Here is a 19,838-nt window from a genome sequence, read left to right as displayed (position 1 = left end):
TTCAAACACTTGGGAGAGCTTCATAAGGAGTGGACTGAAGCTGGAGTCAGTGCATCAAGAGTCTCCACGCTCAGACGTCTTCAGGAAAAGGGCTACCAAGCCACTTCTGAACCAGAGACAACATCAGAAGCATCTTACCTGGGCTACGGAGAAAAATAACTGGACTGTTGCTCAGTGGTCCAAAGTCCTCTTTTCAGATAAAAGTAAATTTTGCATTTTATTTGGAAATCAAGGTCGCAGAGTCTGGAGGAAGACTGCCCAAGTGAAAAACACGTACACTTCCATAATGTACTTAAAGTACTCTATTTTGCGCACTAATTTTGTACTTAATATACTAAAAATGATTCTTTAATACTTCTTCAGATAAACTTAAGATCATCTAAGTGTACTCAACTGTGCCATTTTGAGACACCGTGAATATGAACTAAAATGCGCTTTTAACATACCATCTCTGCATTTAAAAAATGTATTTAGTTACCACTTGTAGTACACTTGAACCCATCTTTCATACACTAGTACACTCAAGTGTACTACAAGAGTTTGTGCTAAAGGAGCCCCGGCCAAGTATTTAGTGCATAAATGAACATACTTTAAAGAACCTTTTTTTGATTGAGCTTAGGAAATATTCTAATATTGTAAGATACTGGATTTTTGACTTTCATGAGCTGTAAGCTCTAATCATCAAAATTAAAAAAATTAAATAATTTTTTTTTTAAATGTTTTACTTGACATGTAATGAATCTACAATATATTAAAGTTTCACTTTTTGAAATGTTACAAAAATATGAACTTTTTTACCAGATTCCAATTTTTGTCAAATATTCACTGACTGCTCAAAACGCTGGGTTTTTGTCAGGTGCTGAGTTCTGCAAGCTCGCAAATCCTCTCATTATAACAACATGTAGATAAGACACAAATAAGAGATTCATCACAAGATTCATCCAGCTGAAATGAAAACAAATGGCGACATCTAGAGGAACACCTGTGGCACTAACAAATGATCATAACTTCATATGGAAAATGTTTAACACAACAATGTAACTTTTATTACATCTTTACCAAACTGTTTGTCAATATATAAGGTATTTTAACTTTATCTGCTACTAGATGGCATCTGTAAAGCACTGCTGAATTGCCAGAGACACCGAACAGAATCACTTTTCCTGAGCAATTTGATCTTCTCTCAGTGAACGTTATAGAGTATATATTATGAGAAGAATCACTTTAGAAATATAAAAAGAAATGAGCTACTAATAGCGGATTAGTAATACAATGGGCAATGCCTTGACTTCATGTTAACTTAAGAATTTATCCATTAGATCCCTAAAAATAACTTTTTTTTTCTGTGTCTTATCTTTTCAAATTTAGAAGAAATTAATGAATTATTTACTTCTGAATGGGACTAAGACAATTGTGGGCAATGCTTTATCTTATGTTTTATTAAAGTATATGAGCGGGAGAAATCCCTCCCACATGAAGAGCACTGGTACGGCTTTTCTCCAGTATGAATTCTCTCATGGGTTTTCAAGGTTGATGAATCGGCGAAGCTCTTTCCACAGTGTGAGCACTTGTACGGTTTCTCTCCAGTGTGAATCCTCTGGTGTTTTTTTATGTCACTAGACGTGGAAAAGGTCTTGCTACAGTGCAAGCACACATAAGGTCTCACACCAGTATGAGTAATCTGATGAACTTGTAAACTGTAGGGATGTGTAAAACTCTTTCCACAAAAAGTGCAAACGTGACACTTCACACCAGCATGAACTTTAAGATGTTCTTTTAAGTTTGATGCGAAAACAAACGTTTTATCACACTGATCACACCTGAATGATCTCACTCCAGAGTGAGAGAGCTGATGTTTTTTCAGGACACTGCTAGTTTTAAAACTCTTTCCACACTGAGTGCATGTATAAGGCCTCTCTCCAGTGTGAAATCTCACGTGTCTCTTAAGGTTTGATGTACGGTTGAAACTCTTCCCACACAGAGTGCATGCGAAAGATCCTTTGGCTCCAGTTTTTCCAGCTTGTTTTTGTGTGAAATTCTGTTCAGTCTGTGAAATGACTGCATTTCCATCTTCATTTTTAAAATGATGAGGTTTTTCAAACTGATGCTGCTGGTCTTCCTTCAGTCCCATCGAATCTAAAAATCAGCATATTAATTATCCATACTTCAATTAAACAAGGACATATTAGAAACATAAAATATAAATAAATTAACCCTCAGTACAAGTGGGGGAAAAAATTGATCCCCTGCTGATTTTGTATGTTTGCCCACTGACAAAGAAATTATCAGTCTATAATTTTAATGGTAGTATTGTATGAACAGCGAGAGACAGAATAACAAAAAATCCAGAAAAACGCATTTAAAAAAAGTTATAAATTGATTTGCATTTTAATGAGTCATAAGTATTTGATCCCCTATCAATCAGCAAGATGTCTAGCTCCCAGGTGTCTTTTATGCATGTAAGGAGCTGAGATTAGGAGCACTCTCTTAAAGGGAGTCTCAGATTGTTACCTGTATAAAAGACACCTGTCCACAGAAGCAATCAATCAATCAATCAATCAGATTCCAAACTCTCCACCATGGCCAAGACCAAAGAGCTGTCCAAGATTGTAGCAGCTTGGTGAGAAGGTAACAACAGTTGGTGCGATTATTTGCAAATGGAAGAAACACAAAATTAATCTCCCTCGGACTGGGGCTCCATGCAAGATCTCACCTCGTGGAGTTTCAGTGATCATGAGAACGGTGAGGAATCAGCCCAGAACCACACGGGAGGATCTTGTCAATGATCTCAAGGCAGCTGGGACCAAAGTCTCCAAGAAAACAATTGGTAACACACTGCGCCGTGAAGGACTGAAATCCTGCAGCGCCCGCAAGGTCCCCCTGCTCAAGAAAGCACATGTACAGGCCTGTCTGAAATCTGCCAATGATTCAGAGGAGAACTGGGTGAAAGTGTTGTGGTCAGATGAGACCAAAGTCCAGCTCTTTGGCATCAACTCAACTCGCCGTGTTTGGAGGAAGAGGAATGCTGCCTATGACCCCAAGAACACCATTCCCACGTCAAACATGGAAACATTATGCTTTGGGGGTGTTTTTCTGCTAAGGGGACAGGACAACTGCACCGCACCAAAGGGACGATGGACAGGGCCATGTACCATAAGGTGGATGGTTATTCCAGCATAACAATGACTCAAAACACACGGCCAAGGCAACAAAGGAGTGGCTCAAGATAAAGCACAATAAGGTCCTGAAGTGCCCTAGCCAGTCTCCAGACCTTATTCCGATAGAAAATCTGTGGAGGGAGCTGAAGGTTCAAGTTGCCAAACGCCAACCTCGAAACCTTAATGACTTGGGAGAGGATCTGCAAAGAGGAGTGGGACAAAATCCCTCCTGAGATGTGTGCAAACCTGGTGACCAACTACAAGAAACATCTGATCTCTGTGATTGCCAACAAGGGTTTTGCCACCAAGTACTAAGTCATGTTTTGCGAAGGGGTCAAATACTTATTGCAAATGCAAATCAATTTATAGCTTTTTTGAAATGCGTTTTTCTGGATTTTTTTTGTTCTTATTCGGTCTCTCACTGTTCAAATAAACCCAACCATCAAAATTATCGACTGATCTTTTCTTTGTCAGTGGGCAAACGTACAAAATCAGCAGGGGATCAAACCCCACTCTATGTATCTATCTCTCATATATATATGCTGTCAAAATTAGCATGTGAACGCAGGCGATTAATTTTTTCTGTTGAACGCATTAAAAATATTTAACGTAATTAACACAGGGGCAGGGCTCACAACTGTTTCTCACTTTTTCTCTTGACATGAAATGCATTTATTCAGTCCCAGAACGTCTTTATGACCACATCAAACCGAGGCTGTGTCCAAATTCAGGGTCTGCATCCTCCTTAGGATCCTTCCTACCCGGTTGAAGGAGGAGGGATCCTCCGACGTCCGCAAAACCCGGAAGTCGGTGTTTGTGAATTTGGACAGCCTACCCTTCTTTCAGTTCCCTCCCTTACCCGTTGCTCATATCCTGTCGCCTAGCAACCGTGACAGCGCCAAGCAAGAAGCGGGAAAATGGACAAACAAAGAGTTATTCTCCTCATTTTAATTCTTTTGGAAGAAATAAAGCAATTAAATCAATTAAATACTTTCTTTGCTCGTTGTCGGAGAGTTTTTTATATCAGACTACAAGACAGTCACATCCAGGTAAGCCATTATAGCCTATTTTTTATTTGTTTTTAAGTATTCTACTAATTTCTCCTACAAATTCATTGAGCCGAAGCATAAACTTTAGCTTGTTTTGTCAGAGAAACTCCTCTCCCACTCCGCTACCGCTCGCTTCGTCCGCCATTACGCTCTGCCGAAAAGAATTATGGGATAGGTAGGACGGGAAAGGATCCACCACACCCATCCTTCCAATTCGGGGAAAAGGAGGACGTATTTGTGGGCCGCATTTGAAGGATCCTACGAATTTGGACAGCCTTCGTCGCGGCGCTGTGACGTAACATCCTTCAAATGAGTACTCCGAAGGATGCAGACCCTGAATTTGGACACAGCCCGAGACTCAGACGCGCGCTCCAACTTCACCTCAACGCAGAAAGCGCGTGTCGTAGAGCGTGTCTCTAAGAACATGTCTCTGAAATGGTTTTCAAAACTGTCCTGGAGCAGCCCAGCATCTAACCCTCATCTAACACACCCGATTCAACTCGTCAGTTCATTAGTAGAGACTTTAAGATCTGAAGTGGGTCAGAAAAGGTAACGAGAGTTGAGAGAAAATACGCTGCATGTCAGATCCGCGTCATGCTCAGCAGCGGCAGAAATAACAGCCAAAATAACCTAATAACCAGCTGCTGTGATGTCTATTAATCATAGGACAAAGGAGAAAAAAAAAAGATGAAAAAATAACTTTTATAGCTTTAAGGATTCATTTAGAATTTAGTGTTTGATAACTTCAATTTCTGTAGGCTATATTTCTGCTGAAGGGCACAGGTAAATATGACTTATTAATTTTATTAAGTTATTTTTTACAAGTCTAATAAATGTTAAAATTGATAGCTTTCAATTATACTGTAATGTCCAAAGGCTATAGTAAATGGTTAAATATTAGGGGAGGAAAAAATCTATTTTATAGAGACATCAGTAGTATCGGTATCAATGATACTGGCCTTCAGTCATAAAAAAAAAAGATGCCATTAAACAAATATTAAAAATATACTGCATGTTGTTTGTACATTAATTTGAAGAGGTAATGTGAAATTATTGCAATATAAAAATGTATTTAAAAACTTTTGTTAGGTGAGATTCATCGCGATTAATTTCAGAAAAAATGTGATTAATTGGTCCATTTTTTTTTAATCGATTGACAGCACTAATATATATATATTTAATTTCAGTTTTCATCTTAATGTTCCTCAGCAGTCATTATAGAGAATGAAGGAAAACACCAACCTGTTTGTTGAATTTTCATGTGCACATTTAGTTCTTCTTTGACAAAGAAACCCTTTCCAGCCGGTGTACAATTATAAGGCTTCTCTCCAGCGTGAGATCTCATGTGTCTCTTACGGTTTGATTTCTGACTGAAACCCTTTCCACACTGAGTGCATGTATAAGGCTTCTCTCCAGTGTGAACGGTCATGTGCCTTATAAACTTTGATTTCTCACTGAAACTCTTCCCACACAGAGTGCATGTGAAAGATCCTTTGGCTCCAGTTTTTCCAGCTTGTTTTTGTGTGAAATTCTGTTCAGTCTGTGAAATGACTGCATTTCCATCTTCATTTTTAAAATGATGAGGTTTTTCAAACTGATGCTGCTGGTCTTCCTTCAGTCCCATCGGTTCTAAAATCAACATAAGCCTATTAATTTCCCATACATGTCATATTTCCCATATATATAAGGCCTATGTCAGTTTTCATCTTATGCTGCCTTCACGTGCTATCGGAAATGCCCTATTTATCACTTAAGAAGTCTTGAGCTTGTCTTATTCAAGTGCTTTAATGTCAGAAAGAATAAAATGTAGCATCCCATTGGTTGACAATCATATAAACATTCACTGCGCTATACATTAGGGCTGTGACCTTTGCATCACCTCGGTGGTCGGATGTCTATTGCCACCGGCGGTAGTGCACGTGACGTTACACACTCTATAACAAGCATAATACAAAGTTTTGTATACAAGTTTAATAATAGTAACCGTTGCAAATTGTTTTATTTAGACTATAAATCTGTGCTAATTCACAAATTACCTCAAACGCCATACATGGCATTTCCTTTAGATTGGCAGTTTTGAGCGCAAGAAAATACAGTTTATTCTAGGGCTGTGCAATTAAATTGAATTCGCTTATCATGTGCATATAGTCAGTAAAAACGGTTTCTTGATTAGTAGTTAATCGCCATCACCTGTAGTAGTTAAGTGCCATCGCCATCACATGATAATCGAATTCGATTTAATTGCACAGCCCTAGTTTATTCTGCATTCAGCAACTTTATTTCGTGATGAGTCAGGTTTGCCCGGCTGGTCAGGTTTGTATTGGCAAGGCTTTCTCCAAACTGGCCAAATACGAACGAGACAGCGGTGAGTGTTCACTTACGGAAGTGCTAAAATAAAGACGCACGTTTGTTAATAGATGATTCAGCCTCATTTATATATCCTGCTGGTTCATTACCACCGCCACAGCCCTACTATACATGCAGTTTGCTGACAATTCTGGAATTTCGGTCAAATATATGCTTATTTCACTGCTTACAAAACATACAATATGCTTCGAATGATCGTTCATATCTAGCCTATAAATACACTATTTTAAAGGGATAGTTCACCCCAAAGTGAAAATTTGATGTTTATCTGCTTACTCCCAAGGCATCCATGTAAGTGACTCTGTTTCTTCAGTAGAACACAAACGAAGATTTTTAACTCAAACTGTTGCAGTCTGTCAGTCATATGATGGCAGTCAATGGGACCCACGGCTTTGAGAGTGAAAAACAAAACAAAAAACCTACCAAATTAAACCCTGCAGCTCATGACGATACATTGAGCACATTCACAACATCCGGCGCGTGACTAGTCAACGTGGCAGATGCGATCTAAACAACGAGTGACCTATACGCGCGACAGATCGTTTCCGTCTACTATGCGAGAGCAAGTTGATGCATCAGATGTTGTGAACGCGCTCAGGACATTTGGACATTGCAGTGGATCAGAGTTAAAAAATAATATAAATCCTGTTCAGTTTCTTACACGGATCGATTGTTTCATGTCTTCAGACCTCAATGTATCGTCACGAGCCGCAGGATTTAATTTGGTTTTGTCTGTGTATGTTTTTTTGACTCTCAAAACCGTGGGTCCCATTGACTGCCATTATATGAATAAAATACAGTAACGGTTTGAGTTAAAAATCTTCGTTTGCGTTCTACTTAAGAAACAAAGTCACCTACATCTCGGATGCCCTGGGGGTAAGCAGATAAACATCAAATTTTCATTTTTGGGTGAACTTACCCTTTAACGACAAGACAAATGGATGTAGTTGTTGTGAGAACAGCATCTCAGCAATGGTTGTCTTCATGTTTAAAGATTATGAATACCCGCCCAACTCAGAAACTCTGGTATTTCTGAATTTCCCAGTAATAAATACAACTTGAGAGGCCATTCACGTCCAATTTCTGATTAGGAAATTTGATAATTCCGATAGCAGTAATTATAGTGAATGAAGTTTAACACCAACCTGATTGTTCCTCTGTATCTTCATCTTTCATTCTGCAGGGTTCTTCACCGCAAGAGCTGAATAAAACAGTACAAAATGCGCATTAAAGTCTAATCCATAAACACTCTCTCCACTACAATATAGTATTCTCTGCGAATTTCACAAAATAATGAACAGTAGACAAATATATACCCACCTTATGCCTTCTCGGGGGTGATGAACAAACTTACAATGATAACCGTGGCTCTCTGCACCAAAACTGGAGGACAAGCAAGCTTTAGCCAAAAAAAAAAAGCGTAACGCTTTGGCTGTATGCAGGGAAGGAGACCAAACTGCTGATCATTTAAAGAATCGACAGCCTATGGGCTAATCTTAAACTCCTTTGCCATTAAACAACAACAGGCTTGTTTGCGATGAACCAAAGCTGCGCAGAACTGATCACCGAGAGACGCATGCCGCGCAGGGTTGCCAGGTCTCACTACAAAACTCCCCAAACATCTCTGTCTCAATCGCGTTTCTTTCTTCTTCTTCTGTTGTAGATGTATTTGTCAGGTTGCATACCGCTGCCTCCTGTCCTGTGCTGGAATGTGAAGTGCTTTCAGGAAAATATTATGATTACTATATTCTACTCTTAATTAATTTTAAAACTGTCTTTATTATTTAACCAGATTGTTTTGTATTTAATATGTTGCAGATTGACAATTCATTGCATCCTAAGTGCTGCAGTTCTCATTGCAGTTCATTCATTTCCTGTTTTAGGACAGAATAACAACACATGATCAACTGTTTCCTTCTCTTGCCATATTTCACATAATCCTATACTGTTTTTTGGCCTGTTATGTGAAGTATGGAACTTTTTTTTGTGTGTGTGTGCAATTCGAAGTGTGCTACACACAGGTGAGTGGGCCTGTACAAATGCAGTCCAATAATTGGTCACAGCTTTATGGGAAATGGGAATTTTCCCAAGATGGGGATATTCTCCAGCATTTAAACTCTCTTGAACAGCTGTGAAGTAGATACTCGCACTCGTTTGCAATCAACCAGCTTTAAGTGGGCAGAAGAAAGGGGAAAAAATGTGATATCTCGGGTTTTTGGAACGTCGATGCAGAAGCCGTCAGACTCGAGTAAATACAACAAACGAATCTTTTCGAAGCTTCGAATAAATTGAACCAATTGCTTCGCAAAATGATTCACTGTTTTGAAGCGCTCGAAACACTACACGCTGGTGAGGCCTGCTGGTCAAAACTGTGTAAATGCAACAAAAACTCATGCCAAAACCGAAGAATTGACTGTGGCCAAAACATGGAAAATAATCACCCTCAAACGAAAGCATGAGCACACTCGGGTGAAGCTGTGATTATAGAATATTGGAGAAACATTGTTTTATACAGTCTATGGGCGAAACCAATTTGGCAAACAATCCAGCACTCAAGCTTTTTAAAAAGAAGCAACTTTACATATGAAACACATGCTGTATATTGCTATTTTTCTGGGGGTAGTCTATTCGATAGGCTTGGTGAAAAACAAAACTGAAGTATATGTAAGTATTAATTTACAAATAAGATTTTCTTATAGTTGACAGTTGTTTTGCCATAATAGATCATTTTGGATAGATTAATCTTAGAATATCTGCTAAGGCAGTGGTCTCAAACTCAATTCTCAGAGGGCTACAGCTCTGCACAGTTTAGCTTTAGTTGGAGCTAAACTCTGCAGAGCTGTGGCCCTCTGGGAATCAAGTTTGAGACCACTGTGCTAAGGAGTATGCAGTTGTATTTACGTTCTGGACTCCTTCAACTGTTGCATGTCACTGAATGTCCCCTGATGCACACAGTACATTGTCATTAACTCAACAACATTGCACGGTTGAAATGAAAACAAATTGCGCTTTCTAGAGTAAAATGTGGTACTGTCAAGTTACTGTCATAACTTCATAGAGAAACTCATGTAATTATTCTGAGCATCGAGAATATAAGGTATAAGCATAGGTATAGGTATAAGATAAGCACAGATGACCTTAAATTTTATTTAATCTTTTTAATACTAGATATTTCATTCCGTCTATATAACCAATTTCACCTTCTTTCATTATGTTTAAACATAAAATACAATAAACACATTGTTAAAATGCTTCATGTCAGCTTTGTCATTAAATGAGTCATGACTCATGTATTTCTGTTCCTTTTTATTTCTTATTGTTTCAAAACATGCAATCAGAATACATTTAAGAGGGCATATACACAATAAAAGACATCAGTAATAAACCCCATTCAATCTCATAGCCAAACTTGACTGATTTCAAGAGTTGTTTACCAGATGTGATGAATCTGAAATGTGAAACATTTCTCATTTGGGCAACTTTGGGCAACGCTTTTTTTTTATATGAGCATGCACACTTGGGTAGTGGGCAAAACTCTTCCCACATGAAGAGCACTGGTACGGCTTTTCTCCAGTATGAACTCTCTCATGAGCTTGCAGGGATGATAAATGAGCAAAACACTTTTCACAGTGTGAGCACATGTAAGGTTTCTCTCCAGTGTGAATCCTCTGGTGTGCTTTTAATCCATCTGATGTAGTGTAGCTCTTTCCACAGTCCAAACATGCATAAGGTTTCACACCAGTATGAATACGCTCATGCTCTTTTAACTTTTGCAGAGATATAAAACTCCTTTCACAAAAAGAACAAACGTGAGGCTTCACACCAGCATGAACTTTAAGGTGTCTGGTTAAATATGCTTTCAAAACAAATGTTTTATCACACTGATCACAGCTGAACGATCTGACTCCAGTGTGAGAGGCCAGATGATCTTTGAGAAAGCTTCTGGATGTGAAACTCTTTCCACACTGAGTGCATGTGAACGGTTTTTCTCCAGTGTGAGTTTGCATGTGCGATTTTAAGCATTTTGTGTCAGTGAAACTCTTTCCACACTGAGTGCATGCATAAGGCTTCTCTCCGGTGTGAATCCTCATGTGTCTGTTAAGGTCTGGTTTATGTATGTAAGTCTGTCCACACTGAGAGCATGTGAACGGTCTTTCTCCAGTGTGAACTCTCATGTGTATACCCAGCTTTCCTTTATCTGTGAAATCTTTTCCACACTGAGTGCATGTGAACAGTCCTTCTCCAGTGTGAAACCTCATGTGTCTGTTAAGGTCTGGTTTATGTGAGTAACTCTTTCCACACTCAGAGCAGGTGAAAGGTCCTTTGACTCCAGTTTTTCTAGCTCGTTTTTGACTGACATCCTCTCCATCTTCATCTGTGAAAAGGTGAGATTTTTTAAATTTATGCCATATGTCTTTATTCATTTCCATCATGTATAAAACCATCAAATTAAATTCTCAACATTAATTTAAAGAAGGACAAATGTGAAGCAAAAAGGAAAGTGAATCTTAATTTAGTAAAAAATGTATCTAGAATTTAGTTTTAGAAGTATATTAGTTTTTATCTCAATGTTCCTCATCGGTCATTAAAGAGAAAGAAGGAAAACGCCAACCTGTTTGTTCCTCCTCATCTCTCATTCTGCAGGGTTCTTCCTCAAACTCCATCTTTCCAATAGTATGTCAGATGTTTCTCCTGCTTGCTTCTTCTTCAGCTGTGGGAAGATGGGAATATTCCCCAGCATTTAAACTCTCATGAACGACTGTGGAGCGGCTTCACTGAAGGAGTCAATGGAGCTCATTTAGCAGATGCTCAAACACTTACAATCACTCTCAATCATCCAGCTTTAAGTGTTTTGGTCAAACAGTCATTTAAAAAAATCCATAACTGAGGGTTGATTGCTGTAATCTGACATCAATTAGATGTGTCAATGTGTGCAATTAGAGACATTTAGAGCAAATTTGATTCTGTAATCGCTATGGTTACTGATTGTTTTTTTTGTTTGTTTTTTCTGACTTTTAAGAGTAATTTTTTCAGGAATTGGACAATGGTTGAGCATCAATACACATACAACAGATATGCATCAGAAAGCAATACATGCCAACAAATAAAATGAATGTACGCACAGCTGGCAAACATTAGATTTAGAGTCATTTCATGAACCACGATAGACAAAAAGTTCACGTTGCTGAAATGAAAAAAGACATATGGAGAAACTCCAAAAACTCCCCTCCCCTCACACTTCTCCCCCACCAAGGACCAGCTGCATAAACATAGTCACTATAAGACTGTGGCTTAAGTACTAGCCAAAAGGTAATTAGTCTTTTAAGATTCAAATTGGGCCATTCAACCTTTTGGTAGCATTTTTAAGACTATGCAGTTAATGCAACTGGTCCAAGCAAGCTTTACTGAAAGTTCACTAAGAATATCTACAGTATATACCACATATGTGACCCTGGAGCACAAAAGCAGTCTTAAGTCGCTGGGGTATATTTGTAGCAATGGTCAAAAATACATTGTATGCATCAAAATGATCAATTTTTCTTTTATGCCAAAAATCATTAGGATATTAAGTAAAGATCATGTTGCATGAAGATATTTTGCAAATTTCCTACCGTAAATATATCAAAACTGATTTTCTCAATAATTCGATTTTTTTGCACCCTCAGATTCCAGATTTTCAAAAAGTTATTTCTCGGCCAAATATTGTCCGATCCTAACAAACCATACATCCATGGAAAGCTTATTTATTCAGCTTTCAGATGATGTATCAATCTCAATTTCGAAAAAATTTACACTTAAGACTGGTTTTGTGGTCAAGGGTCACATTTGGCATAATGTTTGGTAAATGGTCTCAATTTCACAGCAGTCACTGTAATATGAGAACGGCTGAAAACTGAAGAATTCTGTTCTGATGCAGACTGGTGTGTTCTTTCCCATTTCCAGCCAGATGTAACCCTTGACCCTCACGGATCCTGACCAACAAATAGGTCTAAACTAATTTGAAGATTGCTTTGTTCCTTTCTCTGTGAAAGGCATTGGTCATTTGGGATTCTGTAACCAGAAAACCCCGGTATGCGAGTCTCTGAGCTCTGTATTATAAATAAAATTATCCGAATGTTGAATTTTTAAGACATAAAAAACCAACTCACATTTAAACTCCAGCTGAAGATGTATTGATCACCATGAAGGATTACCGGCTAGATTAGTCTGCCATCTGGACTGGAATTATGTTACGTTCTTATTTAATGCACAGTTTTAACCGATTCTCATTCTTTCGGGAATCGTACGCTGTTCGAGTTCAATGCACATACATACATAAGATTTACATTTCTCCCGATATATAATAAAATAAATGTAGGAGGATACTCACGGTCTGATAAACAGCAGTTTTAAAGCAGTTAGGAACCAAGATGGATTCAAAACGAGAGGCTGCTCACTCCAGAGCCCAACCTAACCCTAACCCTAACCCCATCCCTAAACATAGCTCCACCCATTAGGTCCAATTTCTTCCAGAGAGGGGCAACTGGATGCCATTTGGTTCTGCAGCTCAAGCTGTTGAAATGAAAACCAAAGGTGCCATCTTGAGGAACTTCTATGGCACTGCCCAAATATTGTCAGGATTAGGCTATGTTCTGGTGCAATATTTTTTTAAATATATATATATTTTTAATTATGCTTGAAACAAAACAATACAACAGGCAATATGAATCCAGGGGAAGCAGAAAGAGAAAAAAATAAATTACAATCAGAGACATACTGTACCTTTGAATCACTCAAAGATTTTGAAGATACACAGATGGACTGTTTTAATTGCCTTTCTATTAGTACTGTGTTGGATAGTACAAAAATTATTTTCCAATTCCTTAAAAACCACCGTGAAACAGGGCTTACACTTATGAAAGTCAAACTAGACTAATAAAATAAACAGATAAATTATTAAATTATCATAATTAAAATATTAAAAAACACATTTTCAAAATGCAAATTAAAATTAAAGAGTACTTTTTCTTTAATAAACATAAAGACATACCATAACATTTTGACATAAATACAAAGCCAGAAGAAGTGGGGTGCACATAGAATTAGAGTTATTTATATGAAAGCTGAATAAATAAGCTTTCCATTGATGTATGGTTTGTTATGATAGGACAATATTTGTCTGAGATACAACTATTTGAAAATCTGGATTCTGAGGGTGCAAAAAAATCTAAATATTGAGAAAATCTCCTTTAAAGTTGTCCAAATTAATCAAAAATGAAGTTTAGATATAATTACGGTAGGAAATTTACAAAATATCTTCATAGAACATGATCTTTACTTAATATCCTAATGATTTTTAGCATAAAAGAAAAATCTATAATTTTGACCCATGCAATGTATTTTTGGCTTTTGCTACAAATATACCCCAGACAAATATATCTCCAGATCTTGGAGATACCAAGTTCCTGGTAGATGTCTGCGTTGACTGTGGACTTCAGAAAACACAGTGGACCAACACCAGCAGATGACATGGCAGCCCAAATCATCCCTGACTGTGGAAACTTCACACTGGACTTCAAGCAACATGGATTCTGTGCCTCTCCACTCTTCCTCCAGACTCTGGGACCTTGATTTCCAAATGAAATACAAAATTTACTTTCATCTGAAAAGAGGACTTTGGACCACTGAGCAACAGTCCAGTTCTTTTTCTCCACAGCCCAGGTAAGATGCTTCTGACGTTGTCTCTGGTTCAGAAGTGGCTTGGTAGCCCTTTTCCTGAAGACGTCTGAGCGTGGAGACTCTTGATGCACTGACTCCAGCTTCAGTCCACTCCTCGTGAAGCTCTCCCAAGTGTTTGAATCAGCTTTGCTTGACAGTATTCTCAAGCTTGCAGTCATCCCTGTTGCTTGTGCACCTTTTCCTACTCAATTTCTTCCTTCCAGTCAACATTGCATTTAATATGCTTTGATACAGCACTCTGTAAACAGCCACTCGTTTCAGTAATGACCCTCTGTGACTTACCCTCTTTGTGGAGGGCGTCAATGTTCGTCTTCTGGATCATTGCCAAGTCAGCAGTCTTCCCCATTATTGTGGTTTCAAAGAACAAGAGATACCTGGGATTTATACTGTAGAGATGGTCATTAATTGAAACTCAAATGTAAATATTCTAATATTTTCAGATACTGGATTTTTGACTTTCATGAGCTGTAAGCTCTAATCATCGAAATTAAAACAAAAAAAACTTTTGAAATGTTTTACTTTACATGCAATGAATCTAAAATATATGAAAGTTTCACTTTTTGAAATAACTTACAAGAAAAAATTTACTTTTTCACGATATTCTAATTTATTGAGATGTACCTGTATTTGTAGCAATAGCCAACAATACATTGTATGGGTCAAAATTATCCAATTTTCTTTTATGCCAAAAATCATTAGGATATTAAGTAAAGATCATGTTCCATGAAGATATTTTGTAAATTTCTTACCTTAAATATCAAAACTTCATTTTTGATTAGTAATATGCATTGCTAAGAACTTAATTTGGACAAATTTAAAGGAGATTTTCTCAAAATTTAGATTTTTTTTGCACCCTCAGATTCCAGATTCTCAAATAGTTGTATCTCAGCCAAATATTGTCCTATCATAACAAACTATACATCAATCTCAATTAAAAAAAAAATTAACTTTCTGGTTTAATGGTCCATGGTCACATATTGCTTTCTCCAGTAAAAAGGTGTCTGGTCTAAATCAGGAGAGTAATCTGCACAGATCAAACACATTTACAAGCCAAAACAGCTCTAAACAAATATGTGACTGGATTTTGATGTGAGAGACAACAGGAGATGGACTGGAGGAGCGTTACTATGGATTATGGACTTGTATTTTTGTTTTAAAAAGCGATGGTTTGAAGTTAAAATTGCCTTAATGCTGGATTTGTTTCTTACAAACACACATCTTTTCTCGTCACAAGAAATTAACTGATGTACTGGAGTGGTGTGGATTACTTGTGGATTATTGTGATGTTTGGACTCTCATTCTGACGGCACCCATTCACTGCAGAGGATTCATTGGTGAGCAAGTGACGCAGTGCTACAAACTCATCTACATCTTGAATGCCCTGAGAGTGAGTATATTTTCAGCACATTTTCATTTTTGGGTGAACCATTCCTTTAAAGTGATGGACATGAGCATAAACTTTGCTCACAGTGACAACTTTGGGCAACGCTTTCTAACATGAGTCAACAGTTTACTTGAATGTGTGAAGCTCCTCTCACATAAATAGCACTGATACGGTTTCTCTCCCGTATGCAATCTCTCATGCGCTCTCAAATGTCCCGACTGAATGAAACCCTTTCCACAATGCAAACAAATGTACGGTTTCTCTCCGGTATGAATCCTCTGGTGTCGTCTCAAGGAATCAGCCGTATTAAAGGCATTTCCGCACTCAGAGCATTTATGAGGTCTCCCACCGATATGCATTTTCTGATGCTCGTTGAAATAGTCCAGTTGTGAAAAACTCTTCCCACAGTAAGAGCACAAGTGTGGCTTCTGGTTTGCATGCATCTTCAGGTGTCTTTTCAACAGTTTGGCTAAAATAAAGTTCTTATCGCACTGATCGCAGCTGAACGACTTCACTCCGGAGTGAGAGCGCAGATGGTGTTTGAGGATGCTGGTGGACGTGAAGCTCCGTCCGCATTGAGGGCACGTGAAGGGTCTTTCTCCAGAGTGAACGCGCAGGTGTCTGTTAAGGTTTGCTTTCTGCGTGAAGCTCTTTCCACACTGAATGCACATGAACGGTCTCTCTCCGGTGTGGATCCGTATGTGTTTATTAAGATCTCCTTTATGCGGGAAACTCTTTCCGCACTGTGGGCAGATGAAATAATTTTTGCCTCCTGTTTTGTCTCCAGTTGTGAAGTGATGCTGATGCTGTTTCTCCTCTACTTCATTTGCTTCCATCAGCTCTAAAATGAAGACACAAAATTGTTAAATTCAATTTAAGAAGAACAGTTGTAAAATGTAAAAGTTTAAATAAAGACGGATCAATAAAAGGTGAATTTAAAGACCATTCAAATATTCATTTTTAGATTTATTTTAATATTATATAATTCTATAATGTCCAAAAAACACCAGTAAACTGTAAAATATAATAATAATAATACTAATGTTATCTTATTATTATTATTAGCTATCAAATGATGAATTAAATAATACCATTTAATGACAGGAAGGCCTTTAAAAGACTAATCCTTATTTTATATATTTAGTATAATATGACGGTCAAATAACATAATAATAATGTTACATATAATTCTTCTTCACTAATAATATTAGTTAGATTATTTAATAATAACAACATTTAATGGCAAGAAGGCCATTATTTTTTAATTGACATTTTGAGCATTATGCATATTTACAAAACACCACACACACTGTCAAATATTATAATAATAATAATACTAATGTTATGTACAATTCTCCTTTATTATTAATATTAGCTGTTAAATTATAAATTACATAACAACAACAAAATGTATTGGCAGATAAACCATTGATGCTTTTTAAATTTTATGTAACATTTTTGGTATTAAAATATTTAAAAATATATATTTACATTACAAAATACTGGAAGCTGTCAAATCTTATAACAATTTAATAATAATAAAAAATAATGATTATTAATAATAAAATTATGCATACACAATTAATATTACCATTATTATTATTAATATTAGAAGTCAAATTATGCCATATAATAATAATATTCTATATATTTACATAATTTGACAGCTTCAAATATTTTTGTAACGTTACCTACAGTATGTCTGCCGAAGGTTAGTGATGTTAATGTTCCTCAGCAGTCATTAATAAAGAACCACATAATAACCTATCTGTTCCTCGGTATCTTCTTGTTTAATTCTGCAGGGGTCTGGATCACTCATGTTCTCATTCTCCTCTTTAATAAACTCCATCTTTACAGCAGGATGTCGCGTCTTCTTCTCATGCTGGAGAGAGGTGCATGTTCTCCAGCGTTTAATCTAAGGTCCTGGACTCCGTGTCTCGGTCATCAGAAATCGAACGCGTTTTGAAAAGATTCGAAACAATTGATGTTTACATTCGACGCCGAAGATTCGAAGCCATGAACACGTGACCTATGACGTTCGCCGTCTCAGTCAGCTGAAAACCACGTGACTGTTTCAGTCTCTCTGGACAAAAACAGCACAGGTACAGAAACACCTGATAAATTAATAAAATATTGCTTGAAATAAAATAAACTGAAATATAAAAAAAGATTAAACTTATTTTATTTAAGCTTGTTGCCAAAGTTTCTCATTTTTATTTAGTTTGCCTTAAAACTGAAACCAAAACAAAAAAACTACATACACATTAAAAACAATAAAAATGACAAAACCACAACAAAAATACAAAAATTAAAAAATGAATAAAGAAAATATGAAAATTTATAAAACAAAATGATTCAAAATATGAAAACATTTGTACTTTATGCACATAACGTTAAAATAATCACTGACTTCTAATAATATAACCATAAATAAATATTGCTAAAACTTTAAGAAAGCTTGACTTCTGTTATGATGATAAAGCATTAGGCCTATTAATTTAAATTAATTAATTTATACATTTAAAATAGGGAAATACTGATTAGGCATATCCTCCAATTCAATAACTCCCAACAGATCTGAAATTACATGTTAATATATATATATATATATATATATATATATAAAAAAAAATCAAAATTCAATTCACGGGGAACAAATGCTGTAATATCACAGTTTCATAGCAGAAAGACACAGAAATCAAGCTAATATCTATTTATCTATCTATCTGTAACCATAAAAATTCACAGTTTAAAAAAAAACAGGGTTTTTGTTATCTTTTTATATGTTAAGCATCAAGCATTATTACTATTATTATTATTATTTAGATACATTGTCAGTTTATTTTGAGCTCTTATAGTGTTGGTTATTTTACACCTCTTTTAATTTACATTTACATTTAGTTATTTAACATGCTAAATAGTTAACTTTATGAATCAAGCAGCTTTTTATTATTTCACTAGCTACAAATAATACTGAAAACAAGCTCATCAAGGAAGAAGTGAACATTTAATTAACTTTTTTGTTGTTGTTGTATTAGGATACTGTAAATCACGTCACTGAGCCATGCATGTTCAAAATAAACGTCGAAAATATATTTATGTACATATACATTCACAGGACGTTACACCTGCATGGATGCGCCATCGCGTGGTAAACATGGAAAATGCAGGGCCGTTTAATAAGACATGACAGACATCTATATTGCTCTTAAAAATGTAGAAATGCATATCATTTAAAATGCTCGAAAAATATTAAATGACATAAAAAAAAGTTATGTGATTCCTCTCCCTGCTCAAAGAGGATGGGATCTTTATCTGATGTAGGTTCCCCTTTTAACCACTAGATGGCGGCAGCGCAGCTTACTTTCACTTTAACTTCATTCTATAGGACGTATTTAATTACAGCAACGTGCTGTATTTTTGTTTTACACTACAAATGGTGTTTTAATTTGGAAAACTAGTTCATCACAGAAAAGTTGTAGCTTGTATTCAAGTCACTGTCTGTATGAATTTAATTTCTTATTTTAAGATACATTACAGCATCACATCATTGGCCCACACTCTAAACAATGCTGGGTTAAATACAAGCTAGTGCTGGGTAAATATTGGACAGAAAACATGCTGGTTTGTTTACAACCAAACCTTCTGGCACCCAATTGCTGTGTCTAAACAACCCGATCACTGGGTTCATCCATATTTGACCAGGACTGGGTTGTATTTAACCCAGCATTTTTTAGAGTGCAGGTATGTTCTTTTATCCATCTATGATTTTAATGAATATAATTTTTTTTTAAAACAATGTGAGTCTAGGAGAATCTTCTGGGTGTTGTTTATTCACTTCCTTCTTTGACTCCCCTGTTTTGCAAACCTATTAATGATTATACAATATAAGGAATAACTGAACAGAACCGAAGAGAACTTTAGAACACTGAATAGAACTACAGAACAATAAACAGAAGTGTTTCCCAAAACATATTTGCAAGCTGCCTCAAAGGTCACCAGGAAGTAAAAAGCAAACAGGAGGGCAACGCTGATAAAAAGGAAGCAGGAAGAGGTTTCCAGCACTATTATGAAATTTTGCATTTGTGTTCAGTTTCCTTGTTCCTTATTAATTGATCCAGAGGCTCTTCAGCAGCTGTTTTATTATTAAGGGCATATTTG

At 36.6% G+C, this 19,838-nt stretch overlaps 3 protein-coding genes across 3 annotated transcripts in view; all 3 read right to left on the bottom strand.

Annotated features, from left to right (window-relative positions):
* Positions 1-19,838, bottom strand: part of LOC306861931 (uncharacterized protein) — a 1,169,885-nt gene that overhangs the window by 1,093,040 nt on the left and 57,007 nt on the right. The gene's annotated exons all lie outside the window — the stretch shown is intronic.
* Positions 93-8,144, bottom strand: LOC306862107 (uncharacterized protein). Its single transcript, XM_079404743.1, has 5 exons — positions 7,895-8,144; positions 7,720-7,775; positions 5,450-5,836; positions 831-2,136; positions 93-143 (listed from the first exon to the last, which is right to left on the bottom strand). Exons 2-4 carry the CDS (start codon positions 7,748-7,750, stop codon positions 1,403-1,405), a joined length of 1,152 nt encoding a protein of 383 aa, XP_079260869.1. The 5' UTR covers positions 7,751-7,775; positions 7,895-8,144; the 3' UTR covers positions 93-143; positions 831-1,402.
* Positions 9,897-13,014, bottom strand: LOC306862108 (uncharacterized protein). The gene is made up of 3 exons (XM_079404744.1): positions 12,945-13,014; positions 11,187-11,285; positions 9,897-10,949 (listed from the first exon to the last, which is right to left on the bottom strand). The coding sequence occupies exons 2-3, from the start codon at positions 11,236-11,238 to the stop codon at positions 10,042-10,044; spliced, it is 960 nt and encodes a 319-aa protein (XP_079260870.1). The 5' UTR covers positions 11,239-11,285; positions 12,945-13,014; the 3' UTR covers positions 9,897-10,041.

This window comes from Barbus barbus, assembly GCF_936440315.1.
Source record: "Barbus barbus genome assembly, chromosome: 43".
Classification (NCBI taxonomy): domain Eukaryota; kingdom Metazoa; phylum Chordata; class Actinopteri; order Cypriniformes; family Cyprinidae; genus Barbus; species Barbus barbus.
Note: the sequence above shows the minus strand (reverse complement) of the source record. Positions and strands in the feature narration are given on the sequence as shown.